Below are 27,385 nucleotides of genomic sequence, written 5' to 3'. Positions count from 1 at the left end.
TGTAATTACACCCCTGCCTGCCCCGCCTCGAGGAATCCTGTAACTACAGGATGTTGGCCACGTTGCATGTTATTGCATCGTGCAAGACCACAACGCTTGAAATGTTACTGGTGCCCTAATAAAATTAGCCTGGCATGCTCTAACAGTAATTGAGTCTTATTCAAAATTCCTTCCTACTGCCCCACTGCAGGAAAACATGCTGAATCAAATGAAGGGGGAAGAATTAGTGCGTCTTATATCACTCAGCTGGTCAATCCCATTGCTAACGGTTGAAAATGGACTATAACCAGAGCACATAGGCTGCATTTATCAAGTACTCCTAAAGGAAAAAGACTCATGTACACATTTCCCCAGTAGATACGTGGGTTTCTGCAAAAAAAATCTGAATGGTGTTATTTTCCTGTCAGTAAATTCAATGATAAATTGCTTTTATATTTGCTGATTAGCATCAACTCAGTCAAATACCAATAAGGTATGAAGGCAGCCTGTTTAAGGTACAAAATAAACTACAAAATCAGAATCCAGAGGGGATGAGAAGGAAGCATTGCCAAGGGAAACCCTGCAATCAGAGCACTGCTTGGCTATCGATCCTGTGCCCTTTCCGTTTGGTCCTGGGAGCTGCTGTTTGCTGCAAAAGAGCATTATTAAATCAAACTGGGTTATGGTAACGAGCGATACCTGTCAAGGAAGAAACCACAAGGGAACATACAAATAAACTCTCTTGTGCTTGTCTGGGGAGGGCCAAGGGAGATAACTTGTTTAATTAACCAGGATTCCCCTGAAGCCAGAGCCCTGGGACAGACAAGGAGCCCTGGGGCCGCTCCACAGGGCAAACACGTGTGTCCTCCTGAGCAGCGACGGGCAGGAGCTGCTGCCAGCCTCAGGCAGCCCACCCACTGCCCACCCACCCACCGCCAGCACCCGGCTCGGCGGGCAGCACGCCGCTGTCACGCAGCAGCACACTGGCTGCTCCCCAAACAGGCTGGCAGCGGGCAAGTGGGCAACTCCGGTCCCAAAGGCATCGTTAACTGACAATGCCAACCCAGCCAGTAAGCAAAGGGACATTATCTTACCATAAATTAACCAGGAAAGGGTGTTCCAGGCCCTGCATAATCTGCAGCTCCTTGAAAACATTTCTCACTTCATTACGCTCCACGCACTTCTGTTTGTTCATGTATTTCATGGCATACATCTTCTTGGTGTCGTTCTTTTGCACCACGCAGACCTAAGTGAGCAAAGCAAGGGATAAATCAGGGATGATCCGTCAGCACATTTAGGCAGCTAAGGCATGGTCACGCCAGCGTTCTCCAGTGGTGTCAGTGAAGTCCACGCTGCCGAGTGCTCTGTGCTCTGACGCTGCAGCATGGGACACGGCCAGCAAATCTCTCACCTGGTTTTCAGCCAAAGAAGAAATTTTGCTGGGGGGAAGGTGATGGGAAGGAATTTATCACCACAAAGATAGGAGACAGGGAATCACACACAAGTCAATATTTTATTTTATAGCACTAACTAATCCCAGCCGTGCTCGTCCCTCCCTCACCAGTTACTGTCTGGAAGGGTCCTTTCCGCCACAGGACTACAGGTGAGAAACTGGGGAGCAGCCCCTCATCTCCCCCTTCTTGCTAATTTTCATTCAGCTCACAATCAACCTTGTGCTCCCTTTGGGTGGTACTGGGGTTTGAATTTTAACCTTTATTATATTTCATCAAATCTAGATTTCATCAAACATGGCTTCAATGAAGGACTCAGAATTTTTAAGACCGCAAAATGGAACAGACTGATTTTTCAGATTTGTTTCCACATCAGTTTATGAATTCAGGATGAATTTGCACAGTTTCAGCCAACCTTTTTTGTTTCACCACCAAATACATCTCTAGAGATGTTTGTCGCTCTCTGCACCCAAGGCACACCCCACTTCTGGCACAAGTGTGCTTCCACGGCAAGGGGCAAATGGCCTTCCAGAGTTCTGTCAGTGTCTACAAGCGGAGAATTCCACAACAGCGTAACATTAAAACGTATGACGGTAACCTGACACTTCTAATAACACACACACTGTTTCACAGAGAAACATCCTTTTGAAAAAACTGCCGGGCCTTTTGTGTCAGTTGTAGTTCTTTAATACAGATGCGTCATGTTGTTCAGTGTTGATGTGCTGGGAAATGGTTATCCAGAAACATAATGAAATTCAGCTCATTTGATTTATCAGTTTCTCATTTTAACCTCTGGTAATATAATTTGTGGCTATGGAATGGATGAGGGAATCAGGCTCTGATTCCTTCTTGATTATCAGGAGTTGAAGCTCAGGTCAGAGCTCCTGGACAATGCAGGGGCTTATTTCTTTACTCTCGTGTCAGCCTCTAATTCACCCATTTCTCAGTTACATTTCCAGCTGTCCAAACGGTGATTAGTTCACAAAATACTTACTTTTCCGAAGCTGCCCTTCCCAATAGCTCGCAAAATCTCAAAATGGTCGAAGGTGACTGCAAGACAGAGCAAACATTCAAATATTAAATGGCTGAGCAAACATTTGATGACATTACACTATTTCTACTTGTTCTCCGTAAGATAATTCCTGAGAAAAACGAGGGATACCCTAGCAACTTTCTGTTGCTTTTGGAGTTCGGGTGCTGTTTAAAACTTGGTGTTTAACAGGCTTTTCTTCTTTGCAGCTGAGCTGCAAAGGCAAGTTCCCTGGGTCAGCCTTCGCCAATGGCAAATCAGGCAAGGAGTCATCGGGCGGCTGTTGTCACTCTGCCCTGCCTGTTAAACACACAAGCCTCATCTCGCTCCTGCTGAAACCAAATGCAAAGGAGTTTAGCCCATCAAAACTCTATACCACGTGAGGACATCGACGGGCAGCTAGACCACTGTATCCTTGTGGTGTTCTGCACAACCGTTCGACAGCTGTGCAAGCTAAGCGCAGCAAGCCTGGCTGCCAGCTTCGCACCAGCCAGCATCCAGGGCGGCTGTTGCTGCTCAGAAGGAAACGGAGGAGCAGCGCTGTGGATCGTGCGTCGCAACACGGAGGGAGGAACAAGAACATGCATTTCACCTTCTGGCCTCCGGCTGGAGATGGAGCTGGGAGGCGGACATCTGCACGGCAAGGGGGAATGTTTTGTAAGTGCTCATCTGAAGGACCCTACATATTGAGTGTTCCTGATCAGCCAGGATGAAGCTGCCTGTGTTTCATCTCAGGCAATAAACAGATGCAGAGAAACAGCAAATCAAATTACTGCACAGCTAACACAGATTAACTGGACTGGGTTCAAACCCTGCTGCCGATTGCCGGATAAGGCACCACAGCAATGATTCTCATGCTGAATGCTCTGAATCCTGCTAACGCTTCTCCAAGACGCTGGTGCAGCAGCACGCTGCGCAGCAGCCATCAGCTACGGGGCCACGGTCAGAGATCCGCTCCTTCACCAGCCACTGCTGGCTGAGCCAAACCATGCCCAGATGCTCATTCAAGGCATCAGAGAAAGCCACTGATAAGATTTATAATAACTCATCAGCTTTAATCAGCGTGACCTCTGGAACCAAGAGGCAGCACTGATGTTCTGATGTTTTGAAAAAGATGAGGGTTTGAAATCGCAGGGTTCATTTGCCTCGTGCCCCTGGCATTTCCCCGTGGCAGAAGTGGCTGGGGTCAGGGCTACCGGCAGCCAGCACGGGGCCACAAGGCAGGGCTGTCCCCACGCGGGGACCACCAGAGCCAGCAGGCACCGAGTCCTCGCACGCCCTGTGCCACGCTCAGGTCCCTGCTGAGGCTTACCACTGCCTGCGAGTTTAACAACCATCTCGGAAGGCAACAGCAACAGATGAATCCTCCTCATGACAGGCTTGTGCATGACAGCGGTCAGAAACAAACCCATTTTCCCCAGGACACGTCCTGCCTCTAAGCTAACACTAGAACAACAGGGCAGACACTAGATCCTTGCCAGAACACAACTGCAGGGAAATGTACTCATAATTTGCTAGCAGATTTTTTTTTTTTAATGTAATGTATGTATTTCCCAAAGAAATTATCCAGGCAGAAGTGATTTCATACAACATAAACATGATGCATGAGGGTCACCAAACTGCCTCAGACATACAGTCCACTAAGCCTGCCCACGTTTTCTCCAAAAAAAAAGGCTGAAAACAGGTGCTGCATACCTGGCTGGGAGTGTAATATCCATTGGGTAACCCATTCACAGAATGACTTTTTAAAATAGGCACACTAAATTAAAAAAAAAATTGTCCTTTTCATTGCCATTATCTTTTCAGGCATGATGCTGCAATCTAACCAAAGCAAAGTTTATGGTTTCCAGCTGTAGCACTTGCAAACGAGACCAGCTTTTAGGCACAGACACCCTTTTTCAAACCCGGAACAACAGCTGCAAATATCAGAGCTAACAAGTTGATACGATTGAGTCTAACTAGACCTGTTTACCAGTTAGACCATCTGAGGGAAGGGTGGTGGATACCTGCAGAACAAAAAGGAAGAGTGAAGATGCTTATCACCCGCAGGGAAAAATGAGAGGAGAAAGAAACAGCCTGTGCTCGCCAGGGAGTGGGGTGAGCTGCAGGAGCTGCGTGTCAGGTCCCAGGTGCTGGGACCCTGTGCAGGGCAGACCGCGAAACACAGACATCCAGCCAGATGTTAACATCTGCAACAGCTGCAAATCCAGGAGTTAAGCTGGCAGCCAGATTTTGCATGTGAACACCCTCTACCTCCTTCTCTTTTAATATTTATGTTTTCATTAACATTTTAAACACAGGTCTGTAACTGAGCTGGTCACAAGGAAGCTAAATTGCATACTTTTTATTTAAGACTCTCAAACTAGGTACGGTCACATTTTAACCTCTCGCTGTTTTAGCTTTCCTAGCATCCCCAATTTTCACAGCAAGCCAATCCAGTCTCCCTTCCAAAGACTACTGAAAGTTTGAATCAGGAACTAAACTGATGCTCTTCATCCTGAATCCACATCTACAGATTTGACAAGCCTCATTTCACTGCCTGATGGCATCTAAAACAATGAAAAAGCCAAAGCATTTGCCCTTCAGAGAGAAAAATCATGTGATATGCCAACTCAGACAAATAATGTTTAAGAGATGCCAAGGAAGATAGTACGATTCCTATAAAGAAACAACTGAAGCATAAGCATGAAATACCATTTTGAAAATAAGGGGTTGTATTTCTAAACCCTAGTTCACGGAACAATATTTATACAAAAAAAATACAGAACATAACCAGCCATGAAAAACACCCTACCAGAGACAAGTCGGCACTGCCAAAGCCCCCAAATTCCACCTGCCAAGTGGAAATCAATCATGTGGGGGCTCAGGTCCTCTCAGCCCTGTCACCCACCCCAGTATAGCCAGCACAACACCACACAGTCTGTTAGGAGTCATCTTCCTTTTGTCACTGTAATTTCCCTCATTTTCATTAAACTCCCTCCCTCCCTTCCTACTCTGCTCTGCAGCCTCAGGAAAACAAGTGCTACCACAGGATCAGCAGCAACAACGCAAGTCCCTCCGTACCAGGGAGCTGAACTCCGCACAGACACAGGCAGAGGAACAAGGACAGCTCTAACGCTCCTCCCGGTCCTGGCACAGTTTGAAGACAGAACAGCTGACTGTTGGCTGGAGAGGACACTGGCAAGGGTCCACAAAACAGTGTATGTCCACCTCGCCCAGCCACTGCCCTCACCTACTATCTATTTCTGCTTTATCTTCCAACAGATTTGGCCAGCTGGGGAGAATATCTGGCTGCCACCCTCTGGGATGCTTTCCCGGCATGCCCTTTTGTCCAGAAGCAGCACAAAAAACCCTGGCTTTTAACGCGGTCTGATCCTGACTACATAGGAAGCTGAAAACACCTTGCAGTGCTGAACCTTCTGTCTGGTTATTACATTTTCTTTTCATCTCACTAGTTTATTATCCACGACTGTGCCTACTCAGAGGAAACACTGAGAAAAAAAATAATATTATCATTCCACTTCAGCTGAAGGCAAGCAAAGCCCCTTTGAGAAGTCCATCTTAAAAAAAAACACCTTAAAAGTCATGGTGCCACAGAAAATAGTCAAATCATAACAACGGCAATTTGGAAAAAATATGCAAGAGGTGTTACAACTACGCATGCACATCAAGGGATGACGGGAGCCCGAGCGAGGCATGAGCCTGCTGCCTGTCCCTGCGTGGCAGAAGGCAGTGCACACTCCGCGGGGCAAACGGCCGAGCTGTGGGAGGAGAAGGGAGCCCACTGCTGAAGAACGGAGCACCAGGAAGGTGAAGTAACTTTTTTGCCCACAGCTGTTCAGAAAATGATGGCACAATGTAAATCCAGATGTTTTCACCCTCTAGTTGGCTCCATAACAACTCTGTTTTGCAAAAGATTTTACTTTGTTGCAACTGCCCAAGTATTCTGCAAGATGTTTTTTTTTTATTTTTAAGCAAATTGAGAGGTAATGAGAGGAACAAAATCCCAGTACATTACAGCACGGTTCTCCAAGAAGCAAACCCATTTCTTGGGTGCAATGGCAAAATGCTTGTTAGATGGGGATGCTTCCTCCTTCCTCCTCCCCCGGCCACGGGTCCTGGCAACATCCCCAGCAAGAGCATCAGGCAGACAGCTGCCGAGCCACAGCACTGCACTGCCGGAGCCGGAATTCAGGCTGTGAAGAATCAGGTGCCTTCCTGGCACCAAAGCACTTGCACCACTCACGTTGTTACTGTTTATATCTACACAGGTCCCAAAAGAAAAGGCTCTCTGCGGCACAGCCGAAGAGGTGGGACTGCTCTCCACCGGCCGGAGCCCCGTGAGGCAACCTGCCAGGGTCACGGAGCAGAAGGGCCATTGTGCTGCTTCCTGCTGGACTCAGCAGCTCTTAATTAATTTCAGTTTTAATTGAAATTAGAATGAGGACAAGATTGTGACATCTAAGGTGATACAGTCTCAGGTCATAAATTTGCCAAGATAATGGAAAAGTTAATAGGGGACATCCCCATTTCAGCTGGGTTTCTCTCCCCGCCCCCATTATATTAAAATATGACTAATTAGAGGGGGAAAAAAGTGCTACCACTTTTTAGATTTGGGCAGGGCCATGAAAGCACATCTGCACCAGTCTGGACACTGTATCTGGGTGCAAGGGTGACCCCTGAGCCTACTGCAACTCAAGAGATCAACACTGAACCACACAAGATGGTCAGGACTGGACCTTCCCCTTGACTTGCCAGCACGACACACAAATGCACCGAGCACGGGAGCGGCATTTCACACCTGGAAAGCCCAGGGTCCTTTGCCACAGAGCTAATAGGGACTTCACATGCTGTCAGGTTTAGTTTGCTGGAACCAAGCTCTTTCCAAGCACAGAACTGGCTCTCATAAGAACTCACCTGTCTGAGAAGATTTACTGCCCCAAGCACAGTCACCCTGCGCAGGTCACTGCATCGCTTGGGGTACGATTTATTTCTCAGTCACAGGAGCTGATACTGCACGAAGCATGTCAAACCCAAAGAAAGACTCAGCAGGGAGACCAGCCACCCCAAGGAAAATTCAATTTGTTACAGTCAGTCTCACAGCCAGGACACATCACCCTAAGGAAGGTGATCAGGAACATGAAAAGCACTACTCATCCTAAGCTAGCACAAGTTGTTTATGCGAGATACCAATACTGACGATTTAGATGCCCCAGGAATACAATCTCCAGGAAAACCTCACAGCACAGATTTCTTTTGCTCTAAAGTAACTGGAAAAAACTAAGAAAAACAAAGAAAAATTGCAAGTGGTTGCATTAATAATTTGGAAACCACAGCCAATTTAGCCAAACAGCCACAGACATGCATCTGGCTTTGTGGGCGCAGCAGCACAGGGCATGGGGACAGAATGGCTCACCAGGCGACAGCAGCAAGCACAGACCCCGGAGTGTGAAATCACTGCAGGAAGACAAACCTGCACAGGGTTTGCACAGGGGTGCACAGGGAAGGGCCAGGTCACAGCAGGGTAGTTCGGGACAGCAAGGGAACACGCTGCTGGGCAGAATGAATTTCCCTTTCCCCAGGCAGTCGGGTACATCAGCTGCACATGGAGGCTGAAGAGCTGGGTAGCCACAGCCTGGGACAGAAGGCTCTTGTGCCACGAGCACTAATGGTGCTACTGATACAATCCCTGCATTTCCAGAATGAAAGCGCATTCCTCCTTGAGACCTCTTTCCTCAAGGAGCTGAGCAAGAAAGAGCAGGTTTTGGCCAATGTTTCCTCCTTTTCCCTTTACTTCCCCAGTAATCAGGATTACATCCTCCGTGATGGGAGTTCTTATCTTCGGGGCAGCAGGTTATGAGTTACCTAGGTTCTCATATGTTTTACTTCTACTTCTGTATATTTGTATTTATCTACATATGCATTTTATTATTTTACCTAGGTGAAAGCCCATAGGGCCGTTAGCAAGCTGACTCATTCAACAGGAAAGTTATTTATGGAAAAATCTTTTAATGACTGTCTCTGTCATCTTGGCAGCACGGTGACGCTGGACTCCAACACTGCTCACAGCATTGTTATTCTCCTTTTCCAGCCGACGAAGCCCGCATGTTGGTCTCCCCGTGCCAACGGGCAGAACTGCCCAGCCACCCTCTCTGCTGCTGAGCGGGTCTCTCGGTGGCCCTCCCACCAAGGCCAAAGCAGGGATGGAAACATGCGTCGCTCAAGCTATCTTCCCACCACACTTCATACCAGTCCTCCTTGTACTGTGAACTCCAGAACAACCCTCCCTGCCTCCTGAAGCACCTGCAGCATTTCTACCCTGCCTTTGAAGCACCTCACAGTGTCCACCTCAAAACCAAACCTCTGCTGACAGTTATTGTCCCCATGCCCAGCCGCAGAGAGGGGAGGCAAGGGGCCAGCTGACACCTGACCACAGCTCTGCAGGAGACCAAGAGCACACTGCTGCTGCAGACCGGGACACCCTTTTGCTTAACCATGTCATCCGGCTACTGGCAACCCCAGCACAGGAGCTGGTGGCAGCTCTCAGAGTCACAGTCCCTGCACTCGTCCCTGCGCTTTGCAGTCCCAGACAACAACTAGGAAAAGCTCTTACCATCTTCGTTTTCATCGAAGGGTGCTGACTTGCTGGAGGTGTTGGCTCCCATGGTCTGTTCAGCCCAGGCACAGCTCTCTCCACTTCTCCCAATTACTCCGGCACCCTCAGAGCCGGTGTCCCCAGCACGGTGCTACCCACGGGTCACTCCCAGCAGACCTGCACAATGTTCTGCCAGTGCATCCTGGAGAAGGCTGGAGGCAAAAATTCATCGTTCAGGATTAAGAAGCATTTTTCTGCCAGCAGATTTCTCACTGGAGGTTCACCACTCTGGAGACAAAACCGAGTATCAGGGAAAAAGCACATTATAATGGAGTTTATTAGAGAAACCCAGGAACATCAAACCTTGCAACCTCAACCAGGATGGCTCCCCACTAAGGGAAATGTAGAAATAGACTCACAGAAAAAAGATCTAAGGCTCTGGCTCATGTTTGCTGTATCATCCAACATATTATATTTTGTAGCTTCAGTGATTAATTGTAGTGAGGTCAATATCCAAAATAAACACAAGCAGTGATGACTTGGCTTGATAAAATCAGAATGCCACTTTTGACTACTAAGGTCACATGGAAGTGTAAAAGCTATATAGGAAGAAATTCCAAGTGTCAACTATTTGATTTAAGCTGTTACAGAAGTCTGTCATTTGGAACAAAAATCATAACCTTTTTTTTCTTTTCTTAAAATGAAAAGATTTCATGGAAAATGAAGGTGTAGTTCCCAATCAGTTTCTTCAAAAACCTTTTTGGATGCGAGTTATAAACAAAAATGAAAACCTTCTGATTCATGGTTCAGTGCTGGCTGCAGCAGCTGGTTTTCCTCTTACACTGCGGAAGGACAGGTCTGTTCATTAGCAGACAACACAGGTTTTAATCTTCCAGTTCTCCCCTGAACATGTATATGTATACTGGAGCATATGACTGTACAGCTTAGTGACACGCAAGATAGCTTGAACAGTCCTATATGGGTACAGCAGCAGTTTTATTTTTTAAGCATTTACATGCAAAGCACCTTTATATGATTATTTTGATACTGACATCCCTGTGAAATACACATTTATTTGTTATTGGAAGTACAAAGCCCTAAAGGAATAAAATGAGGGAGTAACAGTGCAGCATAACCTGGACTTTGTCCAGCCCGGAGTGTTTTCCAGAGCATTCGTATTTTCATTGAACGTTTAAGGATGGAATGCAGCCTTACTCATTTTTCTCAGATCTACACTCTGGAAACACAGCAAACTGAGCAGCTTCACTTTTTTAGTTTAAATAACAAAATCATGTTATTGAAGCACAAAAGGGATGAACCATTAGAAAAATGTTGGAGAAAACAGAATTACTGGGACAGTATTGGGAACTGGGACTGCCATGGGATGCTGTGCATCCCTCACACCAGCGTGCTTGGCTCATTCATTCCCTCCAGCTAACTTTATCTCCACCATTCAGCCAAGAACTCAGCCCTAACATCACACCCTCCATCAGGACAATTACCCTAGAGCAAGTGCCAAAGCTTGCCCGAAGTTTAAAAGCAATCCCTATATTTGGGTGTCTGCCTGAACAGGGCTGCAGTGATGTAACGTTCACCCCCAATATGACAGTCCTGGGAATCCAACTGTGAATCAAACTGCAGGAGCTGCCAAAGCCGTGTCCGGCTGACTGCAACGGTATCCAATGGCATCCATCCTCCCCATGTCCCCCAGCACACCCCAGTCTCTCCCAGCACTACCAAGAGGCATCCAAAACGGATCAGAGGCAGCACACGGGGCACCCTCTCTCCAAGGCATTTCACAATCTCAGCCACAACCCACTCACGCTGCTGCTGTGGTTTATGTAGAGCTCACTATTCCCAGCAAAGAGCAGGGGAGTTTGCGTTTCTCAAAAGCCTAAGAAAACCCAGAGCAAACTATTAAAAAACCTAAAATCTTGCTTTCTCATCTCAGAGACCTGTAACAGGATCCAACAATAAAACAAATGAAGCAGCAAATGTTTATGATCCCCATCAGTGCCTCTGAAGGGAACAGACTGAGCCTTCAGTCTGACACAAAGCCACACCAGTATCTCTTTTCAAGCCCCAAAACTTACTCTTTAGAGGAAAACCACACTTACAGATGTAATAGCCATAAATCAGGTTTGCATACTGATGCTTCTACATCACACTGATCTTACTGATGTCAACCCAGGTCACCTGCTCCAAGGTATTTTCTGGTATAGAAGTCTGCAGCTGAATTTATTTTTTAAAATACATCAATACATAAAAGCTATGAGGAAGGAACATAGGTATTCCTTGAAGTTAAGCTAGTCTGAGTAATAATTACTAGGATTTGTATCTTTATAAAGTGTGCCCAAGGCATGGTAATGATACATCTCTTCCTGTTTCACACTGCAAAGTCACAAAATTATTAAAATCATTACTTTCCCTTGGGCCACAACTACTAATGCTTCTACATGAACTTGATGCTCGGCTGGAGCACTCACTGTGCCAGGAGCGGCTCCAGCCATCAGTGGTCCCAGGGGTCTCATCAGCCACTCCGGCAGCCACAGTGGAAATTTTACAGGCATGAGAAAGCAGCTGCCTGGGGATGCCCAGGCTCCCACCCCAGCCAGGCAGCCCACCTTCACATTGCCAAGCACATAACGGATAACGGCAAAAGCCAAGCAAAGCAGAGGGCATGTAACCCCTCGAGTGCCTTTGCCAGGGGCTGGCACTTGCCCCGCGCCCAGGCCCTGCCCTCTGAGGAGAGGAGCTCGGCAGGGCTACGGAAAGGCTGGATGTTCACACCGAAGGGGAGCACCACTTGCACCGCTGCATTACCACTGATGGGTGACTACTGAGCTTCCGCGGAAGGGGACCCCTAACTCCGAGGGGCTCACAAAAATTTCTCTTCATTGCTCAGGGGCGGGTGCTGCTGCTGCTCTGCTGAACAACTGCAGCTGGGCAGGAACAGCACCACAGGACACTGCCCGGCCACTTCAGTGCCAGAGAAGCTAAGGACTGTTCGGGACCCTTCCGCAGGCGTGGCAGTCCCGGGCTAACGGCTGGACTTGATGATCTTAAGGGTTTCTTCCAACCTAAATGATTCTGTGAAGCTCAAGAAGGACAAGGGCAGGTACCACCGCTGTCACCTTCGGTTCTCACCCCGCTGGAGCCCCTCTGGAAGCGCGGCCATGCGACCTCCCAGCGCTCACCCTCCTGCTGGCAGGGACGAAGTTACGGCCTGAGACCCCCCCCCAAACAAGCTGTCGCAGCAGTAAGCAGCCCCCCCCCACCCCACCGCGAGCCGCGGGGCAAGCATATCAACCACGGGGCTGAATGCGGAGCCCCGTCTGCGGGGCGCAACCGAGCACGGCACCTACCTCGGGAGGGGCGGGGGGGCCGCGGGCGGGACCGAGCAGCCCCTGCCCGGGCGGCAGCAGCCGGCGGCGGCCGGAGGAGGGGGCCCGGGAGCCGGAGCGGCCCGGGAGCCGGAGCGGCCCGGGAGCCGGAGCGGCCCGGGAGCCGGAGCGGCCCGGGAGCCGGAGCGGCCCGGGAGCCGGAGCGGCAGGACTGGCCCCGCCGCCGCCCGCCCTGCGGACCCCGGCCGGGTCCCCGGTCCCCGCCGTGAGCTGCCCGGGACGCCGCGGCAGCGCGGGCGGAGGCACACGCACACGCGTGGGGCCGCGCCTACGGGGCGTGCGGGGCGGCGGAGCCGTGCCCCCCCCGCGGTGGTGCTGCCCCCCCCGCCCGGCTGGCGGCGGCTCCGGGCTGCGGAGGCGCCGGCGTCGGTGCTGCCGCCGCCCCCGGCCCGGCTCGGGCTGCGCCAGCCCCCGCGGCCGGGGGAGGGACCGGCCCCGCCGCCCGGCCCGCCCCGATGGCGGCGCTGCCGCCGCTCCCGGGCGGGACCCGGACCGTGCCCTGCGCGGCGCGGCCGGCGGGGCGTTATTCCCTATTCTACCTCGTGTCATGGCGTGGATTTGTGCCGCTTTTGCCAAGGGCGGGGGTCGGGCTGTGCTCCTGTCTCGCAGCAAGGGACCACCCTCCCCGGGGGTCCGTCCCTCGCCTGCCTCGGGGCGCAGCCCCCACCCGCGGCAACGCGGGGTCCCGGCCCAGCTCGGCCCCCGCGGCTCTGCCCGCAGTAAAGCCGAGCCCCGGTGGGCACGCCGCCCCCTCTGTCCAGGCACATCCCTATCTGAAAGGATCCCGTGAAAAGGGAGACACCACGTTTCCCATCCCGTTGTCCGTATCCTTTGGACACTGGCTTTCCCCCTCCTGTTCGGCTCAGCCTCCTGGAGCTCCTGAGGAGACCAGTCCTTGCCCAGGGCAGCGAGAGTCGGAATAGTTACCCAACCGTAGCCATAGTCATGTATTACTCGGAGAAGAACCAACAAGCTGAAACACAGCTTGGGTTCCCCTAAAACAGAATTCTCATCAAACGCACCAAATTGTATGAAAAATAAATATGGGCTGCAGAAGGAGGAGGAGGCTGGTTTCACCTTGCCGGTGGACAAGGACTCGCCCTCACCACCCAGCCCAGGGACAGGAGCACGTACCAGGCACTGGCGGCAGGTCAGCCCCCCGACAGAGGAGCCCAGCTCTCCTCCCCGGGAGACCACCTGCACAGCCCTGCAACAAGGATGGGGATCCAGTAATTACCCCACAGAAACAAAAAGGGTGGCTGAAATAAAAGCATCTCGGGTAGGCTGGATAACAAGTTCATGCTGCAGGGAATGTTTAATGATTTATCTACAGCTTCAGCAACAGGAGAGGCCCGAGATTCCCTTCCCTGCCCAAGGTCGGACTTCACCTTTCAGAGTATTCACCTGCAGTCTTCTTGTCCTGGATAGACTTAGCAGCCATCTCTCAGCTGTAACACTCTGGTGAACTTTGACATTATGGTATGTCTTCCATGTGTCGGATTTTAATATCCACTGCTGGCATCTCTTGTGGTGAAAGTGGGCTCACTTGTACATGAGTGCCCAAAGCTTCCACTGAATTTGAGGTATTCTGTGTTGGTTTGCAGGTGGACATTTGTTCAGAAGCACAGGTATCGAGATGCGTATTTAAGACCGGTACGTTGAATGTTTTAATCTACCTCGCGCAGTTTGCCCAGGGCTTTCAGCCCTCAAAAGCTCCGGCTGCTGCGTGTGCCTGCTGGGGCTGGAGGGCGAGGTCCCCACGCAGGGACAGCAGTTCTGCCATCAGCCACACAGGGTCACTGCTGGCCGATGCTCTCCTTCCCTGAGCTAACGGAGAGCAACATCTCCGTTTCTATCCCCAGAGCCATCACGGGAAGGCGAGCCCTGCTCGTGGGGAGGAGTCACGAGTGGGGAGCCCAGGGTCGTGCTCCCTAAAGCCCCGGCGGCGGCAGCTGCTGAAGCCGCTTCCCTGCGCTGCGCTTCCCGACGCTCAGCAGCCGCGGCTCCCCGCCAGCAGCACGGCCTCTCCCACAAGCAGGGAGCGAGGTTTTTTGGGATGGGCAAATCTGTCCCTGCTGCCAGTTGACCCGTCTAACCCGTATGGAAGCAAGGACTCGTTTATTCCAACCTAAGCAATTCTACGGTTCTGTTTCCAGAGCTCTTTCTCACACTGGCACTCAGTAACACCCGAGTTACAAATTTAAGCCACAAGACTTAACTGTGGCTCACAAGGTCAAGAACATTGTCCATCTGGATACAACACATCTCTTGACTTTCTTTCCTGAAGACAGCAGAATGAAGGATACCATCGACTCACTCATAAGAGAATTGCCAGGATACAGCTGGATGCGTTTATGAAGGGATGTAACTGTGCATACAACAAATCACATGCCTTGCCTGTAGGCTGCTACATTGCAACAACTATACCTGTACTAATGAAGTAACTGGCAGAGGCAGGAAAAAAGAGCATGGTCAACCCTATCATACTGAACTGCCCTACACAAAGTCCATCAGTACAGCAGAAAGCAGTCCTGGGTTGAGCTAAGGTTTCAGCTACTAAACAACAGAAAACACCTAAAGCAATGCAGATTGCAGGTACCCTAGCAGTTAATTTTGTTTTTAAAATACTGTGACTTTAAAATTGCTAATATTAAAGACCCAGCTTAAAAAAATAATGTGTGTGTCTGTGTATGTGACAGCCCATTCACTGACTCCCACAGCCTTTGCCACAGGCCACAGCACAGTGGCACCTGCACCCACTACATATGTATGTATCTATGCCTGAATTAAAAAATAATTTTTAAACACACTGATCCCTGCAAGATTTCTTGTTTGGAAACACACCAAGTTTGGTGTGTTTGGAAACACACCAAGTTCTGGCTTTTGGTGGCTATAGTATGTGAAGTGCTAAGCCTCTTCAGCTAGAGGTCACTAGAATTTAAGGCAGAAGAGGATTTCAGAATCTAACGTTACTCCAGAGGGAGGACATGCTCTGTAGAGAAGACTGTTGAATAAAACCTTTTATGTATTAATGGAAAGATTAACTGAAGCTCCGAAAGCAGATCCGTTCTGTGGCTATTGGACAGAAATTACTTTTTCATAGATGGAAGTTATTTCACTAAACTGAGCTTTGCCAGCAGCAGCTTTTGCAAGATTCATTCACTACATATCAGTGATCCATACAAATGCACAGTAGAATTCACCATGCTTTTCTGTTTGGCTGCAAGATTAAAAGACGACAACTCCAAAGGTTTCAGTTTTCCCAAGAAATTAACACAAGATTGCCTTTGTTATTCCCACATCTCCTCGTTCTTCTTAACCTACTGTCAACTGGTTCTGACTTCTGGAGTACTGGAATAGAAAAAACACCAGAGAGACATCCTGAGTGGCAGACCTGAGGCTGCCGAGTACCCCCGGTCCTGCCTACGTGGCACTGGCTGTGCCATGCTGGGAACTGCAGCTTTAAACTAGCGGATGAGGTATCAATGCTTCTGCAAAGTCAGCTGCAGAATCCATGCAGAGAACAGTGTATCAGCTTCTATCAAACTTGTTTTCCTTCCAGCTCAGTTATCTCTACATATTATCGAACTCACTAGAGCTACAAATGCACTGAAGACATCTTAAAAGCTGTAGATGAAGGAGAGTGTGAAGGGAGAAATAAGGAGCAGACCACAGTGTTTTATGAGAGGCTGTTGTCCCTCCAGCCCTTCCCACCCCACATCCCTTTTTGAAAAGCTGCTCTCCATTCGGGCTGAGGATCCTCACCTGCCCCTTCATGCTGCCCTGGCTCAAGCTCCCTGTGCCAAGGGGTTTCCCTTCGCTTCGGCCTTGCTTTCACTTTTGGTTATTCACTTTCTGGTTAGTATGCATTCCCTCCCTCCAGCTCCACTTACACCTGGAATAAGGGGAGTCTGTTTTCTGACATGGTCAGGTACAGAAGGAAATCCACCTCATTTCACTTAACGTGTTTCGCTTCTTTTGCCACCATGAAAACCACCTAATCTTCATTTTCTTGATTTTTTAAAAAATGTTCCCATAATATTTACATCACAAAAAACAACTAGGGGGAAATCATAGAATGGAAACAAAAGTTGTAAGCAAGTTTCTGCAGAAATTAATGCTTCATGAATAGCTCTGTGCACAAAAATAAGTAGTGTGTAACAGCTCTCCTCCAGGGAGCTGGAACGTTAACAACTCTAACAACCCGTGAGCTCAGCCTTACCGCAGTGCAAACAGATGCACATGGCAGTTAACTCTGTTTTATGGGCACATGATGTGTCAATAGATGGGCTGAGAAGTAAAAAGTATTCCTGCTCCCACTCCATAACCAGCACCTGTCATAACCTCACGCAGCAAGAAGTGTTCTCTATGCACGTCCCCCACTCCCACCAGTATTAACAGACTCTCGAGATACCAGGCCTGCGAGCTGCTCTCCCCCTGCCCCACGGCGTGCGTGACTCACCTCATTTCAGGCCTGAATGCAATGCAGTCGGCCGCAGACATCATAAAGCTAATCAATACCCATGCGCAGCCTTTCCTCAGGCATATTTGATTTTTAAAAGAGTTCTTCAAACTCTTAGAATGAAAAGGCATTTAATTTGCATGCTGAGGAGAGACCAAGCTTGCAGGTAAGCCTTTTTATACATCAATATCACAAGACATGCACTTCATTAGGGAAATCCTATCCTTAGAGCGAGAACCGATGTTTTGAAAGAAATGAGCCCAAGAATTACAGGTGATCGCTACACTGTCCACAGAGAATTTACAGAAGCTAAGTCAGCAATAAAACTTGAAAAACATGACAGCATTCTTTAAATCAAATGGGGACTCAGTGAAGTCTTTTTCCCCACCTGGTTCCCGTAACGTGGCAGTATTCTACCCCAGGAGCCAGGAGGTACCAAGGGCAGAGGGGGCCCGGCTGCCGCGCTCATCCAGCGCAATGCAGGAATAGACGATCCTGGGTGTAAATGTGTGACCTACCAAAGCGAGGACAGGAACAAATCCTGTCAAAGGCTGTTGGGCAAAAAAATCACTGAACACCAACGTTCATGACAGTGAAGATCAGAGGCAGAGCCCCGCAAACTGCCGAGAGCTGGAGAGATGCACTGTCGCTGCTGTCAAAGCTTCAGCCTGGTCTTGGGCAAGTGCCGCAGAGCCTCTGGAAAGCCACAGGCTTTCGGATGCTGGTGGGCATTTCACACACCCCTCTCCCCCACAAACAGCTTTCCCTTGAGTTCGCTTCCCTCCACGCAACCGTGTGACTGCGGCTGGTGCTGAACTGCAGCTGCTGCTGTTACCAGCCCGATGGCAGCTGTGCAGCCCTGTGCCCAGGCTGCCGGTCACCGGCCAGGAGCAGCCGTCGCTGTCCTGGCACCTGGGTGGGCCCGAGGACCCCTGTCCCCTCTCTGGCACGGGCTGCCCATGCGTGGCCACCGTGCAGGGGCACTGATGGAGTGAGTGTAGGGGGCTGGCAGGGAGCTGCCATGGCCAGTGCCATCTCCAGTGCCTAGCCAGGGCCCTCAGCCTCCTGCTCGGCAGGAGAGGTGTGGGATCACCTGCTGCTGCAGCCAGAACCATTTGTTATCAGCAGGAATCTTCTGAAATGGTTGTCTAAACTCCCAATTTACCAAACTCAGATTTAGTGTTTAGCTATACATTAAACTAATCTGTGCACAGTCTAGGCCAAGCTGACTCTCTAAAGTTGTTGGAAGTTCTTAAAAGTGACAAACGAAGGGACTTCTAACCAAGGAAGGCAGCCTTGGGAGGGATGGGAAAGAAGGAATGGGTGGGGGAAAGCACACCACTATCTGAGTTATACAGAAACAAGCCTCTGAGCAAGGAAGTTCTGGTCGCAAGAGGAGAAAAGCTGATAAGGTGCTGCAATCCACAGAAAATTAGTTGAAAGTAGGACAAAGGTAATTGCAGCAGTGGGAGATCGCGACCTCCGACTCAACTAGCCCCCCCGAGGGAGGGCAAACCCCACTGGGGAAGCGTGTGGAGTTAGTGAGCAGCTTCAGCAGCACTGTCTGAGGGTGCGCAGGCGTTTGCATTAGAAGTGAGAAACTTGTAACCAGCCCTGTGCATGAATGAAAATGAATATGCAATGCACGGTGGACGTGCAAGCACTCTGCTGTAACACATACCCTCGCATAGCCCCGTGAGCATATTGGGTGGAGCGATCCCCTCACATCCAGGGCTGTAAACAGAAGGAATGCCTACTGCTTAGTGCTACATTGGTGTTAAGATTTCCCGATTTCAGTGACAAAATAAGGCTTCCTAAACCCCAGCAGGGCCATATTAGATACTGCCTTTGTCTGTCCTCTGAATTAAAACCATGCCCAAAGAGTTTGCGTTAGCAGCTGCTGCATAACACAGTGCAGTGAATGGGCAGGCAGCCTGTTGCTCTCGCAGCAGCCCCACAAACGTGTCAAAGGTGTCACTTCCAGGGCCCTCAAATGAGTGGAGAGTTATAAATAATTCCTCTAAACCCTCATTTTTGCCTTTCATGAAAAAAAAACCCCACAACGCAGCACGCTCTGATAGCGAGAAGCTTTTCTTACGCCAGGCGCTGAATGGAGCCGGGCACACGGCCAGCGAGGAAAGCACTGCGGGGGGGTTGCGCTGCCCGCCTGCCCCCACCAGCCCCTATGGGCAGCCAGGGTTCTGGGAAACACAACAAGCCCTCTTTTCAGAAACGTGTTTGGCATCATCAAACTCCCAGACCAAGAGGAAGAAGTCACAAATCCTTCTTCCCTTGAGGAGTTTATCTGAGTGGACCTGGACAGTGATACAGAAGAGCTTTCTGGAAAGGGCATCACAATATTGCTCCTCTTGCCCACTATGTTGTCCACTCACTTTTGAAACCTTCTAGCAGAACTGATGTGATGTTCCAATGTGATGTTCCAACATACACAATGATGTTCAGACCTGCTTTTGTAGATGCCAGTTTTTCCACATCTTCCTGTCATGTTTTGCAGCTGTTCCCACTGTTCAGACATCTCAAGGTTTGAATCTCACTAAACAATATTCTTTCATAATCTTATCAAGCTGTCCCATACCCTCAGATTTCAGATCCTTTCATATTCTTAAAACTCCAGTTTTCCCCTGTATTTGGCTTGAATCATCCAATAAAGCTCATTCTGGACTTTGTATCTATTATGTCTTGGAGATAGTTATATTACTTTTAATACATATTATATATATTGACCTATATTATCACAGGAAAACTTATCATGATTTAAATAAAACCAGACAGAAATCTTACAGAGACATTTGGTAGGCTGTGAGACAGCCCAGCCTCAGCTATGTCTCCAGCTACACACTATCTCCCAGTTCCGTGTTTTCCTTGTGTTTTGCAGGGAAGTACCATATATGGGTCTCCCATAACACAATGCCCTGCCTGGGTCCAGGATCGCACTCACCGACTGCGAAACATTCACAATTTCTGTGCCACATCTCACCTGTGTATAAAGCGGATAAGATGACATTCCCCGTCCTCATGGCTCCATTGTGCTGCTTTCTTCGTGTCTGGAAATTGCTTTGAGATAAAATGTGTGTTGGGATAAAAGGAAGCAAGTTGTCCTTTGAGGTGGTGGGTTATTTTTTTTTTTTGTACTACAGTGAAAACTGCATTACAGGAAAGGAAATTCTGCTGAGCTGTCAAGAAAATGAGAAGCAGCAGTAGATAAAATCCTAATATCTCTCAGAGTGGCTTAACACAGAGTATTGCTAGAGGAGCAAGCACAGCTGAGACAGCTACAGTTTAATAATACACCTTATAATAGAAATGTCTGTATTCTTTTAAAGCAACTACAGTGCACTTCTGATTCCAGGCAAATTTTGATTACAACATTATGATGTCCTGGAAAGTGGCTTCATTTTGCTTGGGTTCATTGCAAGCAGTTCACGACTCCACTAACCACAGACTGGAAAAAATTTTGTTGTGGTAGTAAGCGTGGTGCTCTTTTTCTCTGTTTCACTCTCTTCAACAATGCTGGAAATGATTGGGGGCATTAGTATTCTGATGGAGAGAGGCTGTGACAAAGACCGTGACTACAGGGCCTCCTGACTCTTCTGTGATGCTGCCAGTGATGTAGAGGGGACTGACTCCAATTGCACCGTGTTCGAAATAGCCCTGCCATGGTACGGAGAAAACAAACAGACGGGCAATTCATAACGCGGGCATAATGTTTTCAGTTTTGCAGTGCTAGCTTCGGACTTTGTATGGAAGAATGATACCAGGTGAGCAAATATTTATCTTCACGCAGGCATTGCAGGTGTTTGTGTGCCAATTCGTATGTGCATGTGTGTGCGTTCATTTGAAAAAGGACAATCTGTACACCAATGCAATCGTATCTTATCTTCTTTCTGCATGTGTTTCCCTGGCAGGATTTGGAAGCCTCATGCAGGATGTGTTGTGGTGCTTTAGCCAAGTAAAAGGAACTATAGATATTGGGGTGACAGAAGGTAAGTTTATTTTTCCTTTTGTCGCTGTGATCAAAAATAACTTGTTTGTCATGTACATCTTGCCTCATCAGTGTGCAGAGGTTTGTTACTGTGCTGTTGGAAACTGCTGGCAAAGAGCTAAGTTATACTCTTCTCGCTTCTGCCTTCATTATGTACTCACGCACTTGAAAAAGATGGATTTCTAAAATTAACTATTGATCCAAAAAATTCAGTTGAAGGCATTATGGCTTAATCATGTCAATAGTCTTTGAAATAGATTTCCTTTTGGGTTTCAGTTGTTATTTACAGAATTTTTCAGGGAATTACAAGACAGTCTCTCCCACTGTAACATCCTTCGCTGGCATCAGTTGGATTCTGTTTCTGGGTGACATAAGTATAACCTGGCTCTCATTCATGTATCTGGAGTTAGAACAAATTGCAGCGCATACACTTCTACAGACAAGTGTCTACGCTGGAGGGACTGATGCAGGCAGCTGGGGGATTTTAGGAACAAATACTCAGTAGCTTTCAGGGTGATTTGTGCTCCTCAATCACTTAGGCACTTATTTATGTGCAAGCACATCTGTTCAGCATTTAGCCAACATGTGGACTGCAAAAACATGGACAACTGAAAAGAAATACATGATGTGTTCAATTTTTCTGACTTTAAAGTTGTATTTATTCATTCAATTCTGTTCTTCCTATGATTGTTCTGGTTTAAACTTCTTACCAGGCATTTTCCTCCATTTTCTTTTTCTCATTTCACACTTTCATCTTCCTTTCTCTTATTGCATTGCCCTTTAATCCATTAATTCCTGCCCCTTTCCATTTCACATTTTATTCCCTATATGTTCTTTATCCCTCAAGGACAGCTGAAACCCTTACCACATCCCTCTTCTCTTAACCCTCCCAGTATGGGCAATGGTTTTGCCGTAGGGAGGCCCAACAAACAGTGATAAAATCCTGCCTCCCATGTGCAGAGCGTGTTGGTTTGTGTTACCTCTTATAAGTGCATGGAAATTTGTGTCCGTTTTGTTGGCGCAGCAGAGGAGGTGAGCGATGTCCCTGGGCACAGCGCTGTGGACTGGCGGCACGAGGCACAGGCCAGTCACTGGGATGCAGCATGCGCGGTGCTGCCCATCACACGCTGGCTGCCCTGGCAGCACCGTGCCCTTGGTGGCTGCCTGAAACCGGAGTGTAGGCACTACCAGCAGTGTTTCATCCCTCCAGCTGGGCGGGTTTGGACATGGGAATAATGCTGGGGAAAGAGCTTGCTAGCAAGTGGGGCAGTGCCTGAAAAGTGTTGTTAGAAGAGCAGCTGCTCGCAGCTGCTCATGTGGGTATTCAGATGCAGGAACTGAGCTGGCCTGTTAGATCTATTTCTTCTATTTTGTTGTATTTCCCGAAGTGTGATGCTTTCTTTAGAAGCACAGTCTTGTAAGACCGAGGAGGGAGGGAGGCAGCCCAAGCCTCCGCCAAGAGCCCTGACCTCCCCGGTGGGATGGTGACTGCCACCCACCCAGCCCACCGGCAGCTCCCTATGACGCTGCTTTTGCAGAGAAGGGTTTCAGTCTGTAGCCTTGAGAGAGTATGGGGCCCCAGACTCAGGAGAATATTTAAGTTTGTTAAATCCCTAGGGAAAAAACACTCCGTTGCATTTAAGGCCAAAATATTTTTTCACTGAGGTCTTTTTTTGCAGAAGTGCTTACAAAAGTTTTGTGCTTTTACTGTAGAATCTGCAAATCTGCTAACAGTCCAGAGTACTTGTTTGCTAGTTCAGGATTAATAAAATGCTAGGTTGCCTCTTCTTACTCACTATCCTTTTCTTAATGTAACCAGTTATCAAGTGAAGGCTATAAGCTATTTTTTTTTCCACATTTGAGACCCAGTGCTGGAGGAATCCAGAGGCATGGGGACAGGAAGGGACCCCTGTGATTTTTTCTTGGGGTAACCTGGACTCACGGAGCAGTGAAGGCTGAGAGGCAGTACTTGAAGGCTCTCTTCAGTGAAGCCAATAACAAAAACGTGACCACATTGGTTTGTTGAATCTGGCCAACAGGTACAAATGGCCTCACCATGGCTGAGCAGGAAGTTCGGGAGAGCATGTTAGGTACAGGACTGGGCTTTTTTTTGGTTGTGATGCTGGTGGTGTGTTTGCATGTGAAAGTGTATGTGTGTGGATACATACATACACATATGTGTGTGGATACATACATACACATATGTGTGTGGATAGATGTACATACACATGAATTACACATCATAAATGTGTTTGCTTCAGAGAGTAATTTCCATTTCCAGGCTAGTATATTAAATAATCTCATTGTGTGAGTCACACATGAGCACATAAAGTGACTTTCCATGAAAAGTGCTTTATAAAATACTGCCTCTTTATTTCATATCTTGTTTCCTGGGATAGGCTTCAGCTACATTGTAGTACTTGATCTTCAGCCTTCACTTCTGTGTGACGCAGAGCGAGCCGTCAGCTCTAAGAAGGAAGGCTTTGCATGGCTCACAGCCCAGACCTGGATATTTTTTTCCACATCCAGAGAGGGTATTTTGAATAAAAAGAAAGATACTGAAGTGAAATGAAGAGCTTCTCTCTTCACTGGCACAGGTGCTTTGCATCTCTGAGAGAAATGCAGTCATGCTGCCACCTGCCAATGACAGCAAAGTCAGAAAGGCTGCAGCCAGATGATGAAACCAAAGAGTAAAATGACCCAGTGCTCCACACACAGTAACAACAGCAGGCAAGGGTGGTGAGTGGTTTGGTCCTAAACCAAAAAACCTGTCCCTAGAGTAATTAAACAGCAGTAAAATGGGGTGTATGAGCATCAGCAGCTTATGTTGTTTCCTTCCAACCTGCCCTCTTGATGCTGTGGTATTTTCCATCATGTGCACCTGAGCAGGCTGTGGCAGCGTGAGTTCGGAGCGCACTGCGCTGTGAGAGATTTCTACCTTAAAGAGCAGGCTGTGATTGGAAAAGTGTTAGCAATATTGATCTAGGTCTGTTCCACTTAGATGCTGCAGGTTCAGCTGGGTGCTGGGAAACCTGAATTAAGAGTCCTGCCTCAGAAGATCCCACGCTCCAGCAAAATGTGTTTCTGCACTGTGGTTTAACTTGCACCCTGTGGTTTGTGGGTGCCTTTCTGGTGTCTTTTGGTTACCCCCTGGTCTAGAGCCGCCCTCCCATAGCGGGAGGGCTGAGCAGCAGGGCTGTACAGCCCCGGGGGCCGGAGACCGACCCCCCTCCCCGGGCGGCACCTGCCCCGGTGCCCCGGCAGCCCTCGGTGCGGGGGCGCTGGGCTGCGCTTTGGCTGCGCCGCGAGCGTTGCGGGGATGCAAACCACGAACCCTGCGGCTCCTCACACCTGCGTGCTGCTCACGCGTCCTGCCCGCACCGCCGCCGGGCTGCGGGGGCCGGGGAAGCGGCGGGGGCTGCGGGCCGGGGACTGCGGGCTGGGGAAGGACCGGGGGCTGCGGGCACTGCGGGCCGGGGAAGCGGTGGGGGCTGCGGGCTGAGGAAGGGCCGGGGGGTGCGGGCCGGGGGCTGCCCGGTGCCGAGCGCGGACCGGCCGCGGCCGGCGCTGATCAGCCGCTGCCAAGCGCCGCGGGCGCGGCGGAGCCTCCGCCCTCCCCGCCCGGTGCCCGGGGCTCGGGGCGCCGCTGGGCCGCGGGTCTGCGCCTCCCCGCGGGGCCGCGCCGGGGCCGGGGCGCGGAGCTCCGGGGGTGTGTTCGCGGCAGGACGGGCTTAGTCAGCAGCGCCGGCCGCGCCTCGGCCGCTGCAGCGGCGGTGCCGGCTGGGCCGGGGCGCTCCGCTCTGCCGCCGGGGCCGGGGCCGCCGTGCCGGCAGCATGGGGGCCGGCCGGCCGGTTCCCCCCGGGCAGCCCCCGCAGCGAGCCCCCGCCGCCCCTGCCCTGTAGGCTGCCCGGGTGCCGGCGGAGCCTCATGGATTGAGGAGAGGTTGCGTTATTTTCTTCTTTAATGTTTTTTTTTAGCTTTGTTTGTTTGTTTTAGCTTTGTACGGGTTTGTTTCCCTTTTACTCTCTATATTTTTTTTTTTAATCACGGAAGATGAAATGCTTCTCGCGCTATCTGCCGTACATCTTCAGACCGCCGAGCGCCATCCTCTCCTCCAGCTGCCACGCGGAAGGTACGCGGCGGCGGGCGGGGACGCGGGCACCGGGCTGAGCCCCTCCAGCCTGGTATAGCTCCCCTCCGGTCGGGCTGAGCCGCTCCAGCCTGGCACAGCCTCCCCTCGGGGCCGGGCACAGCCCTCCCCCCCAGGCCGGGCAGAGCCCCTCTAGCCTGGCACAGCCCCCCCCCGGCCGAGCAGAGCTCCTCCTAGCCGGGCTGAACCCCTCCAGCCGGGCAAAGCCCCCCGGGCCGGACAGCGGGGTGGGAGGCTGCACCGTGCCCCAGGCGGCGGAGGCAGGAAACCGTCTGGGAGGGCGTGCGAAGCGTTAGGAGAAAATGAGTTTGTTTATTCCTGGCGATGCTTCTTGCTTTACTGTTAACTCTGCACTTATTGTGCAAATAAGCAAGCAGCAGGACCGGCTGAAGGAAGGCTTTCTCGCTGTGGTGTCACACGGTTCTCAGGTTTATGTAGTTTGTGAATGTGGCCTTAGGTCATCTGAATGTTCCCAAGAAAATGCGGAGATGCTGTCGGGCAGTGCCCACGCTTGGTTGTCTGTGCCCTTTCCCTTGTTCAGTGAAGCCTGTTGTCAGGTCCTGGCAAAACAGCTCTGCAGCTATTTGGGGAAAAATGAAATGTTCTTCTCAGGAGTGTTTGTGTTGTCTGGGTGGGTCTGTGGTCGCGGAGGTTTTGGTGGGACTGTTCCCACAGGGAGCACTTGTTCGTGCTGGTTTACAACACGTTTGCTGTGTGTGAGCTGTCGGGTGGTGCTGTCAGTCCTCTGCAGTCCAAACAGCTGCACGTGATCAAAATTTCACACCACTGCTCTGTCCCATGTGGGACCACAGTGGTTTTCCTCATGTGCCCTAACCAGAGTTAGTCAATGAGGAAAACCCCCTCCCAGTCACCTGGCTTTCTGCAGACTCCTGCATCCAACTGGTGTGCACGGGCTGAGTGACCAGCCGGGAGCCATGGGGGAATCCAGGCACGATGCAGGGAAGCGTGCTTACAGCTGTTTGGGAGATGAACGGCTTCAGGCTCTGCCCACTGCATGTGGCTGGCAAAGAGAAGCACCGTGGGGAGCCCCTTGCAGCTCCCCGCAGCCTGACCAAGAAAGTCATAAGGCTGAAGGTCTGGAGTGGAAGAGTCAAGCAGGAAGGACTGGGCAATGATCACGCTCCAGGCTAAATTGTTATATCTAATATATGTTAGCACACACAATATAATTGCTATTTTTTAGTCAAGCAGACACTATGGACTTTTAAAAATTGTTATTTAATGTCTCTGAAGTTCTAAGTGGAGAAAATTATCCCAACAGATAAATCAGACTAACTCTGGAGTCCTTTCTTTGAAAATTTCTTTGAAGATTTCTTTTGTTTTCATGTTGACTTTGTCCAAAGGCACAGATCCTTAAGATATGCTGAACAAGTAACTTTTGGATTGTTCTACTGGAATAAGTAATTGAATGGAGAAGCAGTTCTTGCCATTTTAGGGGAGGTCATATGAGGCTGCTGAGGGGAAAAAAAAACAAAGAAAGAATGCCCCACCGGTGTGCTGTTTATTCTTTTCCACTGCAAACAACATATAAAGAATGAAACTTGTACAGAACTGTTTCTCAGACCAGTTACTATCTGCATATCATTAATTTGGGGTGAAACTGAGCTCCGGAGAGTTTAGATGACCCTGTTATAGGCTAAATCACTAGCAGAACTGAGAGGAGAACTCGGGCAAGAGCCTGACTGCTGGAACAGAGAACAAAGACTGTGCACCAAGGTGTAATAAACCTGAAATTCAAGTACGCTTGTTTATCCTCTTCTGGCACTGCCTATGAAATGGTTCTAGACGGTTGCAGCTGAGCTTTCATTGATTTCATCACAGACCGGTTTGTTGTTCGGCTCTGCTTTGCTGTGAAGTTACAGTCCTTGAGTGGCAGTGCCCATGGAAATGATCCAGTGTCGTTATGCTTACTGTGGAGGTGCGGGATCATGGTAATGAATGGGAAGGAGGGGGTGCAACTGGAGCAAGCTGGCGCGGGTGCAGTGCCGTAGGTGGTGGATGCGGTGTGGCTGAGCAGGCAACCTGTTGGCTTCCCTTGTTGCCATCGCGCTTGTTGTGGTCCAGAAACGCCATCGCTCCTCGTCCCGAGGCGTGTGGCTAAGGGTGCAGGATAGCTCGTGCGCCTTGAGATCCTGGCCCAGCTCCGTGGCACAGTGGGACGCGGGGTTGGCATCACACAGTTGTATTCAGTCCCACTCAGCAGCACGTCAGTGCTGTCCCGTTGGCCTTAAAGGTATGCCTGTAGCCTGGCTGCACGGCAGCAGTTTGACAGAAGTTGAGCTCATGATT

At 49.8% G+C, this 27,385-nt stretch overlaps 2 protein-coding genes across 4 annotated transcripts in view; one reads left to right on the top strand and one right to left on the bottom strand.

Annotated features, from left to right (window-relative positions):
* Positions 1-12,513, bottom strand: part of STK32A (serine/threonine kinase 32A) — a 34,695-nt gene extending 22,182 nt beyond the window's left edge. Inside the window, exons 1-4 of the mRNA XM_040605197.1 lie at positions 12,421-12,513; positions 9,074-9,267; positions 2,425-2,480; positions 1,074-1,225 (exon numbers count right to left, since the gene is read on the bottom strand). Of these exons, the coding sequence (XP_040461131.1) occupies positions 1,074-1,225; positions 2,425-2,480; positions 9,074-9,125 (260 nt within the window). The 5' untranslated portion in view covers positions 9,126-9,267; positions 12,421-12,513. The remainder of the gene's footprint in view (positions 1-1,073; positions 1,226-2,424; positions 2,481-9,073; positions 9,268-12,420) is intronic.
* An 8,162-nt stretch (positions 12,514-20,675) lies between these two features.
* The window catches only part of PPP2R2B (protein phosphatase 2 regulatory subunit Bbeta), a 104,606-nt gene continuing 97,896 nt past the window's right edge, over positions 20,676-27,385 (top strand). Inside the window, exons 1-2 of one of the 3 annotated variants that reach the window (XM_040604561.1) lie at positions 20,676-20,700; positions 20,848-20,925. In XM_040604561.1, the coding sequence (XP_040460495.1) occupies positions 20,691-20,700; positions 20,848-20,925 (88 nt within the window). In that variant the 5' untranslated portion in view covers positions 20,676-20,690. Of the gene's footprint in view, positions 20,701-20,847; positions 20,926-24,549; positions 25,058-27,385 lie in introns of those variants that run through there. The other 2 variants (XM_040604563.1, XM_040604562.1) reach the window with 2 other exon arrangements.

The sequence above is a fragment of the Falco naumanni genome, chromosome 8 (assembly GCF_017639655.2).
Source record: "Falco naumanni isolate bFalNau1 chromosome 8, bFalNau1.pat, whole genome shotgun sequence".
Lineage (NCBI taxonomy): Eukaryota > Metazoa > Chordata > Aves > Falconiformes > Falconidae > Falco > Falco naumanni.
This window is presented reverse-complemented; position numbering and strand designations above follow the sequence as displayed.